The sequence below is a fragment of the Hyla sarda genome, chromosome 9 (genome assembly GCF_029499605.1).
Source record: "Hyla sarda isolate aHylSar1 chromosome 9, aHylSar1.hap1, whole genome shotgun sequence".
Classification (NCBI taxonomy): domain Eukaryota; kingdom Metazoa; phylum Chordata; class Amphibia; order Anura; family Hylidae; genus Hyla; species Hyla sarda.
The window spans coordinates 85123236-85143849 of record NC_079197.1 but is presented as its reverse complement, the minus strand read 5'-3'; the positions used below and the strand labels follow the sequence as shown (position 1 = coordinate 85143849).

Sequence of the window (20614 nt, the reverse complement as noted above, 5' to 3'; positions counted from 1 at the left end):
CGACAGGGCTCCAAAGTGAGAGAGCGCCATGCGCATTTGAGGCCTAAATTAGGGATTTGCATAGGGGTGGACATAGGGGTATTCTACGCCAGTGATTCCCAAACAGGGTGCCTCCAGCTGTTGCAAAACTCCCAGCATGCCTGGACAGTCAATGGCTGTCCGGCAATACTGGGAGTTATTATTTTGCAACAGCTGGAGGCTCCGTTTTGGAAACAGTAGCGTACCAGACGTTTTTCATTTTTTGGGGGGAGGGGGGCTGTGTAGGGGTATGTGTATATGTAGTGTTTTTTACTTTTTATTTTAGGTTAGTGTTAGTGTAGTGTAGTGTTTTTAGGGTACAGTCACATGGGCAGAGGTTCACAGCAAGTTTGCCGCTGGAAGTTTGAGCTGCAGCGCAAAATTTGCGCCATCTCAAACTTGCAGTACTCACTGTATACCTCCGCCCATGTGAGTGTACCCTGTACATTCACATTGGGGGGAGGGGGCAAACATCCAGCTGTTGCAAACTCCGAGCATGCCCTTTGGCTGTCCGTGCATGCTGGGAGTTGTAGTTTTGCAACAGCTGGAGGAACACTGGTTTGGAAACACTAAGTTAAGTAATAAACTTTCAAGTGTTTTGCAACCAAACTTAGTGTTTCCAAACCAGTGTGCCTCCAGCTGTTGCAAAACTACAACTCCCAGCATGCATGGTCTGTCAGTGCATGCTGGGAGTTATAGTTTTGCAACAATTGCAACAGCTGGAGGCACTGAGGTAGGAAACGGACAATGTTTCCCAACTAGTGTGCCTCCAGATGTTGCATAACTACAACTCCCAGCATGCCCAGACTGCCAAGGCATGCTGGAAGTTGTAGTTCGGCAATATCTGAAGGATCAGATGTTGCCGAACTACAACTTCCAGCATGCTTGGGCAGTCTGGGCATGCTGGGAGTTGTAGTTTTGCAACATCTGGAGGTCCACAGTTTGGAGACCACTGTATAATGGTCTCCAATCTGTGCTCTTCCAGATGTTAGAGAACTACAACTCCCAGCATGCCTGGACAGACTGAGCATGCTGAGATTTGTAGTTTTGCAACATCTGGAAGAGCACAGATTGGAGACCATTATACAGTGGTCTCCAAACTGTGGACCTCCAGATGTTGCAAAACTACAACTCCCAGCATGCCCAGAAAGCCAAAGGCTGTCTGGGCATGCTGGGAGTTGCAGTTTTGAAACTCTCAGAGGCAGCAGTGAGATCGCTTTACGGCGATCTCACTGCTGCCAATGAAGATGCTGCACTGCTGCCGGAAACTCACCTCCGGGACGCAGCGCAGCCGGGACCGCACGGAGGACGTCGGGACTGCACGGAGGACGCCGGGAGCGCACGGAGGACGCCGGGACCGCTCGGGACACCGCTCCGACGGGTAAGTGACGCCGGGGGACGGGTCAGGGACACTTAGCAGAGCGGTGTGTGTCCCGATCCCCCTGATCGGAACTCACACACCGCGATGCTAAGTATTCTGATAGCGAAACGCTGCTATCAGCTAGTCAAATTTGACCAGCTGATAGCAGCGATCGCTGGGGGGGGTGGGGGACGAAACCCCCCGTGGTCGCACGGTAAGATGGCTGGCTATCAGTGATAGCCACCATCTTTCCGGGCGCTGCGGGATGCCGCGAGTAGCGGCAGTAATGTCCATGACGTACCTGTATGTCATGGGTCGGGAACACCTTGCCACCCATGACGTACAGGTATGTCATAGGTCGGGAAGGGGTTAAGGACGCAGGACGTAAATGTACATCCTGGTGCGGTGGTACTTAACGCACCAGGACGTACATTTACGTCCTAAGCGATCTCGCGGGTGTCCGCCATTAACCCCTCAGGTGCCGGGATCAATACAGATCCAGGCATCTGCGGCAGTGCTGTATTGAATGAATGATCGGATCGCCCGCAGCGCTGCTGCGGGGATCCGATCATTCATAACGCCGCACGGAGGTCCCCTCTCCTGCCTCCGTCCGGCTCCCGGCGTCTCCTGCTCTGGTCTGTGATCGAGCAGACCAGAGCAGAAGATCGCCGATAACACTGATCTGTTCTATGTCCTATACATAGAACAGATCAGTATTAGCAATCATGGTATTGCTATGAATAGTCCCCTATGAAGCGCAACAATAATATAAAAGTATGTAATAATGGGTATCATTTTAATCGTATTGACCCTCAGAATAAAGAACACACGTAATTTTTACCATAAATTGTACGGCGTGAAAACGAAACCTTCCAAAATTAGCAAAATTGCGTTTTTCGTTTTAATTTCCCCACAAAAATAGTGTTTTTTGGTTGCGCCATACATTTTATGATATAATGAGTTATGTCATTACAAAGGACAACTGGTTGCACAAAAAACAAGCCCTCATACTAGTCTGTGGATGAAAATATAAAAGAGTTATGATTTTTAAAAGGCGAGAAGGAAAAAATGAAAACTTAAAAATTAAATTGTCTGAGTCCTTAAGGCCAAAATGGGCAGAGTCCTTAAGGGGTTAAAGAACATTTTGGGGTTAGTTTTACTCTCTTTGGCAATGAGTCTTTCTGTCTCTATTTTTGGGGCCTTTATCTGTTTTGGGGCCTTTATCATTTTTATTCATCCATATTGGTTTTCTTTTATTTCTGACGCTTTTATTCCCATAAGGTATATACATCTGACAGTGAGAATTTAAGATATTTTTAAAAGTCTCCCATTAAGTGTCAGTATTGTTCTTTTTGTGGACACTATCCCATTTTATATTGTTAAGGGCTTCTCTGAGTTGATTGAACTTCCTAAAGTTCATTGTTTTTGTGGCCCCTCGAGAGATTTCCTTATTGAAGAACAATTTATAATGTATTATATTATGATCACTATTTCCTAGGTGTCATCTACTTGTACATTAATTACTCTGTCAGGTACGTTAGTTAATATTAAGTCTAGTAGGGCGCCCCCTCTGGTCTGGCCCTGCACCATTTGGGACAGATAATTGTCTTTAGCTATAGTCAGAAACCTGTTTCTTTTATGAGATTCACAGGTCTCAGTCTCCCAGTTTATATCAGGATTGTTAAAGTCCCCCATTATTATCACATCATTTTGATTTGCTGCCTTGTTTATTTGCCTCAATAATTGATCTTCTGCCTCTTCCATTATGTTTGGTGGCTTATAGCAAACCCCTATCAGAATTTTTTATTTTTTATTTCCATATATTTCTACCCATAGTGACCCCACATTATCGTTTCCCTCCCAAATATCCTCCCGCAGTGTAACCTTCAGACTGGACTTTATATAAAAACAAACTCCTCCCCCTTTTTGTTTTGTCCGATCCTTCCTGAATAGACTATAACCCTGTATGTTGACCACCCAGTCACAGCTATCATCCAACCAAGTCTCTGTTATACCCACTATGTCATAATCCTCCCCAGAAATTTTCAACTCCAGTTCGTCAGTTTTATTGGAAAGACTTCTGGCATTAGTAAACATGCAATTCATTTGTATGTTTTTTTTTTTCCTATGATGCCTATCCCTATTAACTATTCTAACCCCTCCCTCCGCTCCACCCCCAGGTACATTATTAAGTCCCCCCCCTCTTTCTACACTATCTTCCCACTCTATGTTGTAGGTTTCCTCCCCTCCAGTCCCTAGTTTAAACACTCCTCCACGTTTCTAGCCATCTTCTCCCCAAGCACAGCTGCACCCTCCCCATTGAGGTGCAGCCCGTCCCTACGGAAGAGCCGGTATCCGACAGCGAAGTCGGCCCAGTTCTCCATGAACCCAAACCCCTCCTTCCTACACCAGCTTCTGAGCCACTTGTTTACCTCCCTCATCTCCCGCTGCCTCTCTGGTGTGGCTCGTGGTACAGGTAATATTTCAGAAAATACTACCTTGGAGGTCCTTGCCTTAACCCCTTAAGGACCCGGGGTTTTTCCATTTATGCATTTTCATTTTTTCCTCCTTACCTTTAAAAAATCATAACTCTTTCAATTTTGCACCTAAAAATCCATATAATTGCTTATTTTTTGCGCCAACAATTCTACTTTGTAATGACATCAGTCATTTTAACTAAAAATGTTCGGCAAAACGGAAAAAAAAATAATTGTGAGACAAAATAGAAAAAAAACAAAATTTGGTAAATTTTGGGGGCTCCTGTTTCTACACAGTACACTTTTCAGTAAAAATTACACCTTCTCTTTATTCTGTAGGTTCGTACAATTAAAATGATACCCTACTTATGTAGGTTTGATTTTGTTGTACTTTTGGAAAAAATCATAACTACATGCAGGAAAATGTATACATTCAAAATTGTCATCTTCTGACCCCTATAACTTTTTTATTTTTGGGGGCGTATGGGGCGGTATGAGGGCTCATTTTTTACGCCATGATCTGAAGTTTTTAGCGGTACCATTGCATTGATAGGACTTATTGATCATTTTTTCATGATATAAAAAGTGACCAAAAATGCACTATTTTTATAATTCGGACATTACCGCACACGGCTATACCACATATATTTATTTTTATTTATACAGTTTTTTTAATGGGAAAAGTGGGGTGATTCAAATTTTTATTAGGGAAGGGGTTAAATGATCTTTATTCGCTTTTTTTTCCACTTTTTTTTTGCAGTGTTATAGCTCCCATAGGGGGCTATAACACTGCACACACTGATCTTTTACATTGTTCAATGGTTTGTCATAGGAAACCATTGATCAATGATTCTGCCGCTTGACTGCTCATGCCTGGATCTCAGGCACTGAGCAGTCATTCGACGATCGGACAGCATGGAGGCAGGTAGGGACCCTCCGGCTGTGCAGTTAGCTGTTCGGGATGCCGCGATTTCATTGCGGCGATCCCGAACAGCTCCCTGAGCTAACCGGCATTAGTTTACTTTCACTTTAGATGCGGCGTTCAACTTTGAACGCCACGTCTAAGGGGTTAATAGCGCGCGGCACCGCGATCAGTGCCGCACGCTATTATCCACGGGTCCCGGATGTTGTTAGAGGCCCCACGCCATGGCCCCCCGTTATAGAATGGGAGCGGACTCATGACGTATGTCATGGGTCCTGGAGGGGTTAAGCTTGCGGCCTAAGTCCCTGAAATAATTTTTAAGGATACTCCACCTACCTCTTACTTTGTCATTGGTGCCAATATGTACCATGACTGACCAGCCCCACCCAGCAACCTGTCAACCCGATCCTCGAAGTGCCGACGATCCCGGTCTTTGTGACAGATCTCCCTGTCTGTCCCCCCAATAACTGAGTCCCCTACTACCAATACCTGTCTGGCCTGCCCTGCACTCCTCCCTCCCTCCTTACTGGAGCAGACCCCCCCCCTCCCCCCCGGTGGTCAAAGGCAGAGTCCTGCTGCAGTACCGCTAGCTCTGAAATGGCATCCCTATCATCTGCCAACCGGGCAAACTTGTTGGGGTGTGCCAGATCAGGACTAGCCTCCTTGACACTTTTCCCTCTACCCCATTTCTAACTGTAACCCAGCTAACTGCCTGACTGTCCTGCACCTCCATCCCACTATCCTCCCCCACCTTTACCCCAGAGAGTACTTGCTCAGTGAGCAGGAGACTCCTCTCCATGTTGTCAATGCATCTAAGTGTTGCTAGCTGCTCCTCTAGATCCAGTATCTGGGCTTCCAAATGAACAAGTCGCACACATCTCACACAACAATATGCACCCTCAAACTGCTGTTCAAGGATTGCATACATTGTGCAAGATGCACACTGGACTGGACACTGGACTCCAACATGGAGGCCATACTAGATTTGGGGAAAGCAAAATTTAACAGAAAAAAAATAAAAAACAATCAAATATTTCAATTTAAACTTCCTGAATTTAAAGTCCCTTAATTTTAAGTCCTCTCACTTTTATACTACTCACCTGTATACTTCACACTCTTGTATACAGATACACAATCGCTTAGTGTACTTTTTTTTATATTTACCACAATCCACCTATCTCTTCCACTTCCTGGAAGTGAATACAAATGGCTAGCTGTCTGCAAGCAGCTGCTAATTATTTAGTTACTCCACCCTCTCTCCATCTGTAATCCTCCCAGACAGAGAAAGAGAGGGAAAAAAGATGTATTGCCGGATCTTGCTGTTACAGAGCTGGATGTGGATCCTCTAACCTGTGTGGCTGATGACTGGGACCGTATCGGGAAGCGGAGTCGAAGGTGCCACTGGTCTACACCAGAGCCCGCCGCAAGGCAGGATGGACTTGCTGCGGCAGGCGACACCCAGGTCGCTACCCCCGACACGGCTCGACAAATTAGCCATTTTGGTATAACAATCAACTACAGCCCAAATGATCGTATTGTTGCTGGAAGGTGGCAAATCAGTAATAAAGTCCATAGCTATGTGAGACCATGGAGCTTCTGGAATAGGCAAAAGTTGTAGAAGGCCCGCTGGTCTCTGCCTGGGAGTCTTGTCGCGAGCACAGATAGCACAGGAACGGACAAAATCTGTGACATCATGTTCAAAGTTCGGCCACCAGTAATGCCGAGAAATAAGTTGGACAGACTTCCGTACGCCAGAATGATCTGCCAGCAAGGAAGAATGTCCCCAATTCAAGACTCTTTGTTTCAGTTGAGAAGGCACGAAAGATTTCCCAGGACGAATTTGCATATGATTGACAGGCATAGTAGAAACCAATCGCTCAGGTGAAACAATGTATCTAGGAGTGGAGTCCAGACCAACCACATTGTAAGATTCTTTGTGAAATGAATAAAAAAAATTAAACCTGGAAAAGAAAAGAGGCCATCTGGCCTGCTGGGGGTTCAAACTCTGAGCAGACTGGAGGTATAATAGATTTTTTATGATCTGTAACAGGATGAGATGAACCCTCCAGTAGATGTCACCACTCTTCCAAGGCAAGTTTAATAGCCAGGAGTTCCTGATCTACAATAGAGTAGTTCCTCTCTTCTGTCAAAAAGGTTTTTTAAAAAAAAACACAGGTTACAGTTTTGCCCTTGGGCGTTTTTTGAGTAAGGATGGCCCCAGCTCCAACGGATGAAGCATCTACCTCCAAAAAGAAGGGTTTCTCAGGATCAGGTCTAGAAAGGACAGAAGCAGAGGCAAATGCAGATTTTAATCGGTAGAAGGCCTCTCTAGCCTCAGGAGTCCAAGACTTGGGGTTACAGTTCTTTTTCTTGAAAGTCACAATCGGGGCAACCAAGGCAGAGAAATGTGGAATGAACTGTTGATATTAGTTGGCAAACCCAAGAAAGCATTGAATAGCTCGTAAGCCAGTAGGACATGGCCAATCAAAAACTGCAGACAACTTGTTAGGATCCATCTGTAGACCTTGGTTGGAAACAATGTAACCCAGAAATGGAAGACTGGATTTCTCGAATATGCATTTTTCGAGTTTGGCGCAAAGATGGTTATCTCTGTGGCACCCCCAAATTGCTAGGCTGCTAGGTGTATCTTGACTCAGGAGAGATGACACATAGAGAGGCTGTCAGGAAGGCAGGACAGGTGGTACAGAAGTGTAGTCAGGAGGTAGCAAGGTCAGTAGACTGGCGGCACAGGAGTGTTGTCAGGTCACAAGCGGAGTAGTCAGAAACACAGAAAGGCAAACATAATGACTGCTTTCTCTGAGGCACTAGGAGCAAAGATTTGGCAAGGGGGTGTGGGAGGTGATCACACTTGTAGACAAGGCACAGGTGTAAGCAACAATCAAGGGCGCACTGGCCCTTTTAATCTTAAAGCACCAGCCCTAGGAGGCAGGTACACACGCGTTGGTGATGCGAGACTACAGGAAGAATGACAGATAGGGAAGGTGAGTGACGGCCTGAGATTAGCATGCGGCCCATCCCGCAATGTGAATCCCGGGCCCGCCAGCAGAAGCTGATGGAGTAGGGGAGCGCTCACAGCCAGCATGTCCGGTCGGAGCGCTAGGTGTAACAGTAATGTATAGATTGTGGATGGACAGTTTGTTCACATGGCAAATAAGGTTCCAGAAGGCAAATTCTGTATCAGGTTTCCTTTTTACTAGAGAAAGAGCTAGAGCCCTGCATCAGGACTGGGATCCCATGGGTCCAGCAGTACCAGAAAAAAAAACTGTGTGCAAGTATGGTAATGAGGTTGTTGCATGGGGGAGTAGGCGGTTACAGAACATACAGCAGGTCTCACAAAATCCTTCGTAGTCTCACAAATCCTACAGGGGTGGGATTTGGCACACGCGGGTGATGAAAAGGCATGGGGTGTAATAAAATGCCACTGTGACATAATGTTGGTGGGAGCAGGCTAGATTGTACACACATATTGCAGCAGGAGCGGGCTGGAGCGGGACACACACCTTGCGGGAGCAGGGGGTAATAGTCAGAAATCCAGCAGGAAATCCAGTGGGATTAAAATAAAACTGTTCTGCACAGGACTCTACTAAGAACCTTATATTTATACATTTAGGAAATATAGGTGTAATGCAATTTAAAATATTTTATATATTTAGTTCTTGCGAACAGGTCCCAGCAGATTACTGTTGAACTCTGCTAGGCTTTTCTAACAAGAGACTTTAATAATTAAAATTTATTTATCTTGGAATATTCTCTGCATAATGACAATGAGGGGAATTTATCATTGTATTTAGAGCTTTTTTTTGTGTATTTTTTAACGCCAAAATTAGCAAAAGAGTTTTTTGCCTTTTTTTTATTTGGGCAAAATCTGATAGAATTCTTCATAGCCATGTGTACGGTTAAGTTTACCATAGACCACTTTCTTATGTATAATCAAATTTATTAACTGCTTTTTTTTTTGCGCAAAAGCACTTTTATTCCGCTTTTGCATTTTGGAAACAGCTGCAGGTGGGGATTACTGTATACACTGTCATAATTTTATAATCGCCACCGCCTGGAGATGGGAGCTCTGTTTGGTGAATAGCTATTCACCAATCAGAGCTCCGGTCTCCCAACTGCGGCGATTATGAATTGTGAAAGATGTATACAGGAGCCTGGAGCCGGTGGGGAGTGCAGTGTAGCTGTATGTACCGCCGGTTTGTTAACTGAATAAATGCGGATTGCTGCTGGTCTCAGCAGAATGACCTGCTGTGATCTGCACCTCAGCCCCTGGACTATAACTCCCATCATGGACGGTGTCTGTCCATGATGGGAGTAATAGTCCTAAAAGTCCCGCTGCCGAGGGATGTGCAAGTGCCATCCCTCAGCGCTGCAGTACTACAATTACTCCCATCATGGGACAGACTCTGTCCCATGATGGGAGTAGTAGTCCAAGGGCAGAGGAACAGATCGAGCTACACAGTCCAGGCCTGACTCAGCTCTCTTTATGCGTTTTGCCTAATGGGAACAGAGCCTTTCTGGCAGTGTGTTCCCAAACAGGGAGACTCCAGCTGTTGCTTAACTACAGCCCCCATGATGGGAGTTGTAATTTAGCAACAATTGGAGGCTCCCTGTTTATGAATACGAAAAATTGACTTTTCTTATTACTATTTCAGATACCTGAATGCAGAGAACTACTTCCGATTCGGTGGACTGCGACAATGAGCAGCGTTTTTTTAATAACAATAAAATGGTCAACGAGGGCTGTGAGGGGAGTGTTTTTTTAAATAAAATAATTTTTTCAATGTGTTGTGTTTTTTATAATTGAATTTTCAGGCTTAGTAGTGGAAGCCGTCTTATAGACGGATTCCATTACTAAGCTAAAATCAGCTAACACTAACCAAAACCAAAATCAGCTAATGCTAACCTCCAATTATTACCCCAGTACTCACCGCCACAGGTGTGTGGGGAAGAGCCGGTACCAACAGGCCCAGAGACTGATTTTGGGGTTAACACTAAGCCCTGGCTTAGTAATGGACTCTGTCTACAAGGCGGCTTCCACTACTAAGCCTGAAAATTCAATTATAAAAAACACAACATATTGAAAAAAATTTTTTATTTAAAAACACTCTACCACAGCCCTCGTTAACTCTTTTATTGACTTTAAAAAAAAACACTGTCCATCAACGCAATCTGCCGAATCTGACGTAGTTCTCCACATTCACGGATCTAAAATGAGAAGAAATCAAAAAAATAAAACTACAATCTACACTATCAAAAAGCTGGTGTGAAATTTTTTATGTACACTGGACTCTCACCCCTTTGAAAATATCATGTAAAGCAGAAAATAAACGTGGACACGCCCACTTTTACAAAACTGATGTGAACAGTGTAAACCACGGCATAAAGCTCTGTGAAAATGTGGTCGATACTTTTTGTGCCAAAATAGATTTTTTTTTTTTGGGCGCAAAATTCTTTGAGAATCTCCCCCTCTGTGTACTTTATAAAGATTTATGATTTTACTATTGTGCAGAGTTTTGTTCGGTGCACACTGCTGCTGCGGCACTTCTAGCTATGTGAGTAGTGTACAGCGGGAAAATGCCCCAGCTCTGTGAAGTGTGAGGTAGAGAAGGAGTGCACGGTAGAGCGAGGGGGGGGGCTTTCTATATTTGCACAAAATTTATCAAAGGAGTGCACAGCTTTAGTAAATCTTGAGCAAGAGTGTAAATTAGGCAAGCAGTGTAAAGGGGTAGATCTGTGTCTACAATAGACACCTAATGATAAATCTCCCCCAATGTTCCCTCTCAGCTGTGTACTCTGGAAAGGAAAGAGTTAATACAGTATTCTATACAGACCCAATACAGTTAGTATTGTCTGCAAGGTATGGAGATTTCAATTCTGTCATCCCCAGAATGCACAGCTAAAAAAAACACTGAGTTAGCAGTTTTCTGTGTGCATAAGGTCCTACAGTCTTTAAATATTATTATATCCTTTGTTAGGTGCGAAGTGGATCCCAGGGTGAAAAGGATTCCTATTTCATCTTATAAAAAAGACAACAATGATAATGATACACGACCTCTTATTGAAGAAGTTCAAGTGACACAAGAAGAGAATAATAGGGTAAGTATAGGAGTTTCTGAACCAGCAGTGTTTTGGAAAAGTAACTGTCTTTCATTCTAACTGTTCAGACCAAGGTAACTGCTAAGGTATATAAGAGTCTAGTAAAGGCTGGAGTGTTGTACTTCTGTGCATGTCCTGTATAATCTGTGGTGGCCAATCATATATACTCTCTATCAAGATTGTCTACTCTTCCATAAACAATTGATTACTAAGAAAAAAGTGACAAGCTTTCCCTTTTTTAACAATTCCATGCATTATTTAATGTATACAGCATGCTGGGAAATCAGTGTCAGAAATGAAAAACTCTTTTTTGAATAAGTATTACGTGATATTACTAGATTGCCTAAAAGGAATGTGAAAACAACCTATTGTTCAGTTTTTGTATCAAATCGATTTTTAAGAATTGTTGATTTTTTGTCCGTTTAACTCTATACATTTAATTTACATACATACATACATAAATAAATAAAGTAGAGGCTCTTGTGTATGTTTTGTGTTTACCTATTTTAGTTGATGGCATGTATGGGGTGTGTGTCATCTTAATTCCAATTTCCCCTGTGAAATGGTTTATGCAGCCTACATTTCCCATAAGGCTGTTGGCTTTGCAGAGTCAGAGGGATGGATTCTCACCAGTGCATTCACTCTGACTAAGTGCAGTTAGTGATAAATCAGTGACATAGAAATTCTTTTCCCTCACTCAATACACAATTAGTGGTGAGCGGCATAGGCTATATTCGAATTCGCGATATTTCGCGAATATATGGACGAGTATTCGTCATATATTCGCGAAATTCGCATATTCGTTATATTCGCATATGCGAAAATATATGTGCATATTCGCGAATATTGAGCCCTCCCTTCTTTAATGGTATAGGGAACTATGACTAGTGCATTAACTCTGTGATTTTTTGCCCATTGAAACCAATAGGTCCATTGTGGTCTATGGGGATCTCACGGCATGTAAAACAGTAAGATAAGCAGGACCATCTCGGCAGCACAGTGGAATTGGAGACCACCACTGGTTCGAGTCACGGGTGGGACAGAGTGTTACAGTGTTGTGTTTAAACTTTACTTTCCTGGAAAAGTTTCTGAGTTGCCCATAGCAACCAATCAGATCGCTTCTTTGATTTTTTAGAGGCCTTTTCAAAAATGAAAGAAGCAATCTGATTGGTTGCTATGGGCAACTGCACAACTCTTCCTCTACACTGGTTTTGATGAATCTCTCCCATAGAGGGAGATTTACCAAAACCTGTCCAAAGGAAAAGTTTCTGAGTTGCCCATAGCAACCAATCAGATTGCTTCCTTCATTTTTGAAAAGGCTTCTGATAAATGAAAGAAGCTATCTGGTTGCTATGGGCACCTGCTATGGGAAACTTTTCCTCTGGACAGGTTTTGATAAATCTCCCTCTATGGGGGAGATTCATCAAAACCAGTGTAGAGGAAGAGTTGTGCAGTTGCCCATAGCAACCAATCAGCTTGCTTCTTTCATTTTTGAAAAGGCCTCTGAAAAATGAAGGAAGCAATCTGGTTGCTATGGGCACCTCAGAAACTTTTCCAGGTAAAGCTGCTGAGTTGCCCATAGCAACCAATCAGATTGCTTCTTTCATTTTGCAGAGGCCTTGTGAAAAATGAAAGAAGCGATCTGATTGGTTGCTATGGGCAACTCAGCAGCTTTTACCGGAAAGTAAAGTTAAACCACTACACTGTAACACTCTGTCCCACCCCGGGACTCGAACCATGGGTGGTCTCTCATTCCACTGAGCTGCCGAGACGGTCCTGCACAGTTAATGCACTAGTCATAGTTCCCTATACCATTAAAGAAGGGAGGGCTCAATATTTGCGAATATGCGCATATGCGCATAAATTTTCGCATATGTGAAAAAAAAGAAAATGAATATTTGTAATTACAAATATATAGTGCTATATTCGCAATATTCGCGAATTTGCGAATATGCAATATTCGCAATTAAAATTCAAATTGCGAATATTCGCGAGCAACACTATACACAATACAGTATCATATTTTTCTTTAAGTTAGCCCTTACAAGCACTTAGGAATCTACATATAGAAGACAAAGACAGTGTGAATCAGGGGAATTGTATTACTCTGCAGCTGATCATTATATGGACTCCCCTACTATGTCACTAATCTCCTGTTCTCTGAGAGCAGAAATGGTCTCTTCAGCAGCACTCTGTGCATGGAGGGATATACAGATGGAGGATAGAGATTGGCGGGGAAGCTTTAGAGTTACCGTAGTTCAGAGGGAATCAGCCACACAGAAGAGACAATCATCTTTTCAACACATTAAAGCATGCCATGTAGTGATTGCGAGATTAGGAATCACATCAAATTAACCAGCTGTGATAATAAAATGTATACTTGTAGCTGGGCTAGGATGAAACCAGATACACTTGTAACAAAGCTGGATGTGGATCCTCTGACCTGTGTGGCTGATGACTCAGACCGCATAGGGGAGTGGAGTCTAAGGTGCCGCTGATCTTCACCAGAGCCCGCCGCAAGGCAGGATGGGCTTGCTGCGGCAGGCGACACCTAGGTCGCTACCTCTGACACGGCTCGACCACACAGGTAGCTGGACAAGGCGAGGTACCAAAGGAAAAGGCAGTAGCGTAGTCAAATGTAGCAGAAGGTCAAGGCAGGTGGTAAAGGTGCAAAGTCTAATAATGTAGCGGAAGGTCTGGATACACGTTAAGGCTAACAGGCTATATGGGTCGCTTAATCTCAGGCTAGAGGCACTGAAGATCTGGCAGGAAAATGGGGGAGGAGCTGGCTTAAATAATGTAGAGGAAGGACCAGGCACCAATTAGTGGTGCACTGGCCCTTTAAATCTAGAGAAGGTGTCGTGCATGCGCCCTAGGAGGCGGGGGCATGCGCGCAGGGAAGCAGATAGCCAGGCAGCATGCGAGTGCGTCCCATGATGCGAATCACGACAGTACCCCCCCCCCCCCTCCCTTTTGTTCTCCCCCTCTTTTTTTTTAGGACATGAACCTGTGGATAAGGTCATGGCCTAGAATATTATCCTTTCCTCTCCTCTGGGCCAAATTCTTCCCAATCCACAAGGAAAAAATGTTTTCCTCTGACAAACTTGGAATCCAGAATTTCTTTGACGATATAGACATTGGAGATACCAGAGATGGGATTAGGAGTAATGGCTTTTTTTAGAGAAGTGGTTATGGAAAACAGGTTTTAAGAGGGATACATGAAAAGAAATCGGGATCTGGAGAGAGGAAGGCAGATGGAGAGAATAAGCTACAGTGTTTAAACATTTTTGATCTTGTAAGGACCCAAATAGCAAGCACCCAGCTTATAACATGGTACCTTAAAGCGGATGAACATGGGAGACAACCACACTTTGTCCCCTGGAGAGAATTTGGGAGGAGGGCTTCCTTTCTTGCTTGTGATTTCATACGAGTGGCGGCATGCAGAAGAGAGTCACGAGTCTTTTGCCAGATGGAGACGAAATTCCGCACTTGTTCATCGGCCATGGGAATTCCGGAGGAAGTGGATAAGGGTAGAGGAGGACGAGGATGACCACAAAGAAGGGTGAAGACCCAGAGGATTCAGAATCCTTATGGTTGTATGAAAATTTGGCCCAGGGTAGTAGATCGGCCCAGTCGTCTTGGCAAGCAGAAATAAAATGTCGGAGATAGTCTCCCAAGACCTGGTTCTCCCTTTCGACCTGTCCATTGGATTGAGGGTGGTAACCCGAAGAAAAATCTAATTTAACTTGAAGACGTGAACAGAGAGCCCTACAAAACTTAGAGACAAACTGGACTCCTCGGTCGGAGACAATATGGGAGGGCAAACCATGCAGGCGGAAGACATGGCAGAGGAACAACTTGGCAAGCTGTGGTGCAGAGGTTAATCCCGGTAGAGGCACAAAATGAGCCATTTTAGAGAATTGGTCCACAACAACCAAAATGACCCTATTTCAGCCAGAAGAGGGAAGGTCAGTAATAAAGTCCATTGCAATATTGGTCCAGGGCTGCTCTGGAACTGGCAAATAATGTAGTAGACCAGCAGGCTTGGAACGGAGGGTCTTGTCCCAGGCACAAACTGAACAAGATAAGACAAAATCAACGACATCCTGTTTTAGAGTGGACCACCAATACTTTCGGGCGATGAGCTGTATGGACTTGCGAATTCCAGCATGACCGACCATAAGAGAGGAATGACCCCATTTCAGGACTCTGAGTCTTAAACAGGGAGGTATATGAGTCTTCCCTGGTGGCAAGTGCTGAAGACACATTGGCACTGCTGAGATGAGATGATCAGGGGAAATAATATGTTGAGAATGAGATTCCAGACCTTGAACATCGGAGGATCTGAACAGAGCGTCAGCATGAAGATTCAGCAGGACGGAAGTGGATTAAGAAGTTAAGTCTGGAGAGGAACAGAGACCAACGAGCCTGTCGGCGGTTGAGACGATGGGCAGACTGGAGATAGAGCAAGTTTTTGTGGTCGGAATAGATAGTAAGCGTGTGTACAGAGCCTTCCAAGAGGTGACGCCATTCTTCTAAAGCCAACTTAACCCCTTCATGACCCAGACCATTTTCACCTTCAGGACCTGGGCATTTTTTGAACATTTGACCACTGTTACTTTAAACATTAATAACTCTGGGATGCTTTTACTTATCATTCTGATTCCGAGATTGTTTTTTCGTGACATATTCTACTTTATGTTATTGGTAAAATTTCACTGATATTTGCATCCTTTCTTGGTAAAAAATCTAAAAATTTCATGAAAATTTTGAAAATTTAGCATTTTTCCTACTTTGAAACTCTCTGCTTGTAAGGAAAATGGATATTCCAAATAAATTACATATTGATTCACATATATAATATGTCTACTTTATGTTTGCATCAAAAAATTGACACCAGAGGGCTTCAAATTTCCGCAGCAATTTTCCAATTTTTCTCAAGATTTTCAAAATCTTACTTTTTCAGGGACTAGTTCAGGTTGGAAGTGAATTTTAAGGGTCTTCATATTAGAAATACCCCATAAATGATCCCATTATAAAAACTGCACCCCCCAAAGTATTCAAAATGACATTCAGTAAGTGTTTTAACCCTTTAGGTGTTTCACAGGAATAACAGCAAAGTGAAGGAGAAAATTCTAAATCTTCATTTTTTACACTCGCATGTTCTTGTAGACCCAATTTTAGAATTTTTACAAGGGGTAAAAGGAGAGAAATCACCATAAAATTTGTAACCCAATTTCTCTCAAGTAAGTAAACACCTCATATGTGTATGTAAAGTGTTCGGCGGGCGCAGTAGAGGGCTCAGAAGGGAAGGAGCGACAATGGGATTTTGGAGAGTGAGTTTTTCTGAAAGGGTTTTTGGGGGGCATGTCCCATTTAGGAAGCCCCTATGGTGCCAGAACAGTGGACCCCCCCCACATGTGACCCCATTTTGGAAACTACACCCCTCATGGAATTTAATAAGGGGTGCAGTGAGCATTTACACCCCACTGGCGTTTGACAGATATTTGAAACAGTGGACTGTGCAAATTTTATTTTTCATTTCCACAGACCACTGTTCCAAAAATCTGTCATACACCAGTGGGGTGTAAATGCTCACTGCACCCCTTATTAAATTCCATGAGGGGTGTAGTTTCCAAAATGGGGTCACATATGGATATTTATTGTTTTGCGTTTATGTCAGAACCGCTGTAACAATCAGCCACCCCTGTGCAAATCACCTCAAATGTACATGGTGCACTCTCCCTTCTGAGCTTTGTTGTGCGCCCCCAGAGCACTTTGCGCCCACATATGGGGTATCTCCATACTCGGGAGAAATTGCATTACAAATTTTTTACCTTTTACCTCTTGCGAAAATGAAAAGTATGCGGCAACACCAGCATGTCAGTGTAAAAAATTAAATTTTTATACACTAACATGCTGGTGTAGACCCCAACTTCACCTTTTCATAGGAGTTAAAGAAGAAAAGCCCCCCAAAATTTGTAAGGCAATTTCTCCGGAGTATGGAGATACCCCATATGTGTCCCAAAACTGTTGCCCTGAAATACAACAGGGCTCCAAAGTGAGAGAGCGCCATGCGCATTTGAGGCCTAAATTAGGGGTTTTCATAGGGGTGGATATAGGGGTATTCTATGCCAGTGATTCCCCAAAAGGGTGCCTCCAGCTGTTGCAAAACTCCCAGCATGCCTAGACAGTCAATGGCTGTCCGGCAATACTGGGAGTTGTTGTTTTGCAACAGCTGGAGGCTCCGTTTTGGAAACAGTAGCGTACCAGACGTTTTTCATTTTTATTGGGGAGGGGGGCTGTGTAGGGGTATGTGTATATGTAGTGTTTTTTACTTTTTATTTTAGGTTAGTGTAAGAGTAGTGCAGTGTTTTTAGGGTACAGTCACATGGGCAGAGGTTCACAGCAAGTTTGCCGCTGGGAGTTTGAGCTGCAGCGCAAAATTTGCGCCATCTCAAACTTGCAGCACTGTAAACCTCCGCCCATGTGAGTGTACCCTGTACATTCAAATTGGGGGGAGGGGGGGTGCAAACATCCAGCTGTTGCAAAACTACAACTCCGAGCATGCCCTTTGGCTGTCCGTGCATGCTGGGAGTTGTAGTTTTGCAACAGCTGGAGGCACACTGGTTGCGAAACATGGAGTTAGATAACAAACTGGTGTTTCGCAACCAGTGTGCCTTCAGCTATTGCAAAAACTACAAATCTCAGCATGCAGTTACAGCAGAAGGGCATGCTGGGACTTGTAGTTATGCAACAGCTAGAGGCATACTGCTACAACTCCCAGCATGCCCTTTGGCTGTCCGTGCATGCTGGGGGTTGTAGTTATCTAACAGCTGAAGGCACACTGGTTGCAAAACACTTGAAAGTATATTACTTAACTTAGTGTTTCCAAACCAGTGTGCCTTCAGCTGTTGCAAAACTACAACTCCCAGCATGCATGGTCTGTCAGTGCATGCTGGGAATTATAGTTTTGCAACAATTGCAACAGTGTGCCTCCAGTAAGGCAATATCTGAAGGATCAGATCTTGCCAAACTACAACTTCCAGCATGCTTGGGCAGTCTGTTATGCTGGGATTTGTAGTTTTGCAACATCTGGAGGTCCACAGTTTGGAGACCACTGTATAATGGTCTCAAATCTGTGCTCTTCCAGATGTTACAGAACTACAACTCCCAGCATGCCTGGACAGACTGAGCATGCTGAGATTTGTAGTTTTGCAACATCTGGAAGAGCACAGATTGGAGACCATTATACAGTGGTCTCCAAACTGTGGACCTCCAGATGTTGCAAAACTACAAATCCCAGCATGCACAGAAAGCCAAAGGCTGTGTGGGCATGCTGGGAGTTGCAGTTTTGAAACTCCCAGAGGCAGCGGTAAGATCGCTTTAGCGATCTCACTGCTGCCAATGAAGATGCCGCTCTACTGCTGGAAACTCATCGCCGGGACGCACCACCACCGAGACCGCTTGGAGGACGCTGCTCGCGCCGGGACCACTCGGGACACCGCATGGCTGGGTAAGTGACGCCGGGGGACGGGTAAGGGACACTTAGCAGAGCGGTGTGTGTCCCGATCCCCGTGATCGGGACTCACACACCACGCTGCTAAGTATTCTCATAGCGAAACACTATCAGCTAGTCAGATTTGACTAGCTGATAGCAGCGATCGCTGTGGGGGGGGGGGGGGGGGGTGATGAAACCCCCCCTGTGGTCGCATGATAAAATGGCTGGCTATCAGTGATAGCCACCATCTTACCGGGCGCTGAGGGATGCCGCAAAAATGTTCAAGACGTACCTGTATGTAATGGGTCGGGAACACCTTGCCACTCATGACGTACAGGTATGTCATAGGTCGGGAAGGGGTTAATGGCCAAGAGCTTGAGATCTCCGATGGTATAATTTCTCTCCACAGGGGAGAAGGTTTTAGAGAAAAATCTGCAGGTTAAAGTTCTCCCCTTAGAAGACTTTTGCGTTAACACTGCACCTGCTCCAACTGACAAAGCATCCACTTCCAAGATGAATGGCATGCAAGGATCAGGTTTAGATAGAACTGGAGCCGAAGTGAAGGTGGACTTTAACTGTTTGAAAGCATCTTCAGCCTCAGGAGTCCCAACTCTTGGATTAGCAGTCTTCTTTATAAGCGAGACGATGGGGGCTACCAGAGTGGAGTAGTGAGGAATAAATTGCCGATAGTAATTGGCAAAGCCGAGGAAGCGCTGAATTGCTTTCAAGCCCAAAGGTTGAGGCCAGTCCAGTACTACAGACAGCTTGTTGGGATCCATTTGTAGACCTTGAGCGATGAGACTGGATATTGGGCGAGTAGATGAGTTTGTCATCCAAATAAACAACAACACAGGAGTATAGGAGGTCACGAAAAAGATCATTGGCAAACTCCTGGAAGACTGCTAGAGTATTGCAGAGTCTGAATGGCATCACTAGATACTCCATATGTCTGTCACGAATATTAAATGCGGTCTTCCATTCGTCCCCTTCTCATGTACGAATCAAATTATAGGCCCCACGAAGATCCAATTTAGAGAAGATTTTGGCACCTCGCAGACGATCAAATAACTCAGAGATTAAAGGAAGTGGGTAGCGGTCCTTTATTATAATTTTATTCAAGCCTCGGTAGTCGATGAAAGGTCGCAAAGACCTGTCTTTTTTTCCACGAAGAAGAAGCCGGCTCTGGCAGGGGAAGAAGCCTTTCTGATAAATCCCTTCTGAAGGTTCTCTTGGACATAATTAGACATTGCCAGAGTTTCAGGAACAGACAAAGGGTAGATTCTGCCCCTGGGAGGTGTGGTGCCGGGTAGCAAGTCAATTGGACAATTGTATGGACGATGTGGTGGTAACACTTCGGCTTGCTTTTCACTGAAGACATCAGCATAGTCCTGGAGGAACAAAGGCAAACCAGGCAGAGGACAAGATGATGGTTCCAATTTTGACATACGTATGTGAGTACAGTGGTTGTTGCAATGCGGACCCCAGCGAAGAACTTCTCCAGTTTTCCAATCCAGCTCCGGAGCATGGAGTTGCAACCAAGGTAGGCCAAGCAAGAGAGGAGAAGTACAATGAGGTAGAACATAGAAGGACAAGTTCTCCTTATGCAGAACTCCGACCTGCGGTATCGCACAGTACAGTACAATCTTTCACCATTGACCGTAGAGATGTACAAAGGCTTTAACAGGCGGGACACTGGCAGACGATGCCTATGTACTAGGGAAGCATCAATAAAATTTCCCTCGGAGCCGGAGTCCAGAAAGGCAAGAACGGAGATGATCTCTTTGGAGGGTAGGAAAAGCTGGACCATCAAATTTAAGCGTGGAGAGGTGGTATTCCCACCTAGGGAGGCCTCTCCCACAAACCCTAGGTGCAAGCATTTCCCTGTGACTGAGAGCGCTGAGGACAATCTTTGAGGAAGTGATCTACACTGGTGCAGTATAGGCATAGATTCTCTGTTCGTCGGCGAGTTCTTTCCTGCAGGGTCAGGTGAGACCAATCCACCTGCATAGCCTCCACTGCGGGAGGCAAGGGAGAAGGTTGCGGTGGTTGCTGGAAGACAGGTGCCAGACAAGGAAAGCGCCGAGCTCATGCAGACTCCCTTTTTGGCGTAGTTCCCCACGTCACTTAATCTCAGGTTAGGGGCACTGAAGATCCGTCAGGGAAGTGGGGGAGGAGCTGGCTTCAGTAATGTAGAGGAAGGACCAGGCACCAATTAGTGT

At 44.6% G+C, this 20614-nt stretch overlaps 1 protein-coding gene across 3 annotated transcripts in view; it reads left to right on the top strand.

Annotated features, from left to right (window-relative positions):
• Positions 1-20614, top strand: part of LOC130290908 (vascular endothelial growth factor receptor kdr-like) — a 264735-nt gene that overhangs the window by 155422 nt on the left and 88699 nt on the right. For all 3 annotated transcript variants that reach the window (XM_056539116.1, XM_056539117.1, XM_056539118.1), the window contains one exon: positions 10774-10894. In XM_056539116.1, the coding sequence (XP_056395091.1) occupies positions 10774-10894 (121 nt within the window). The remainder of the gene's footprint in view (positions 1-10773; positions 10895-20614) is intronic.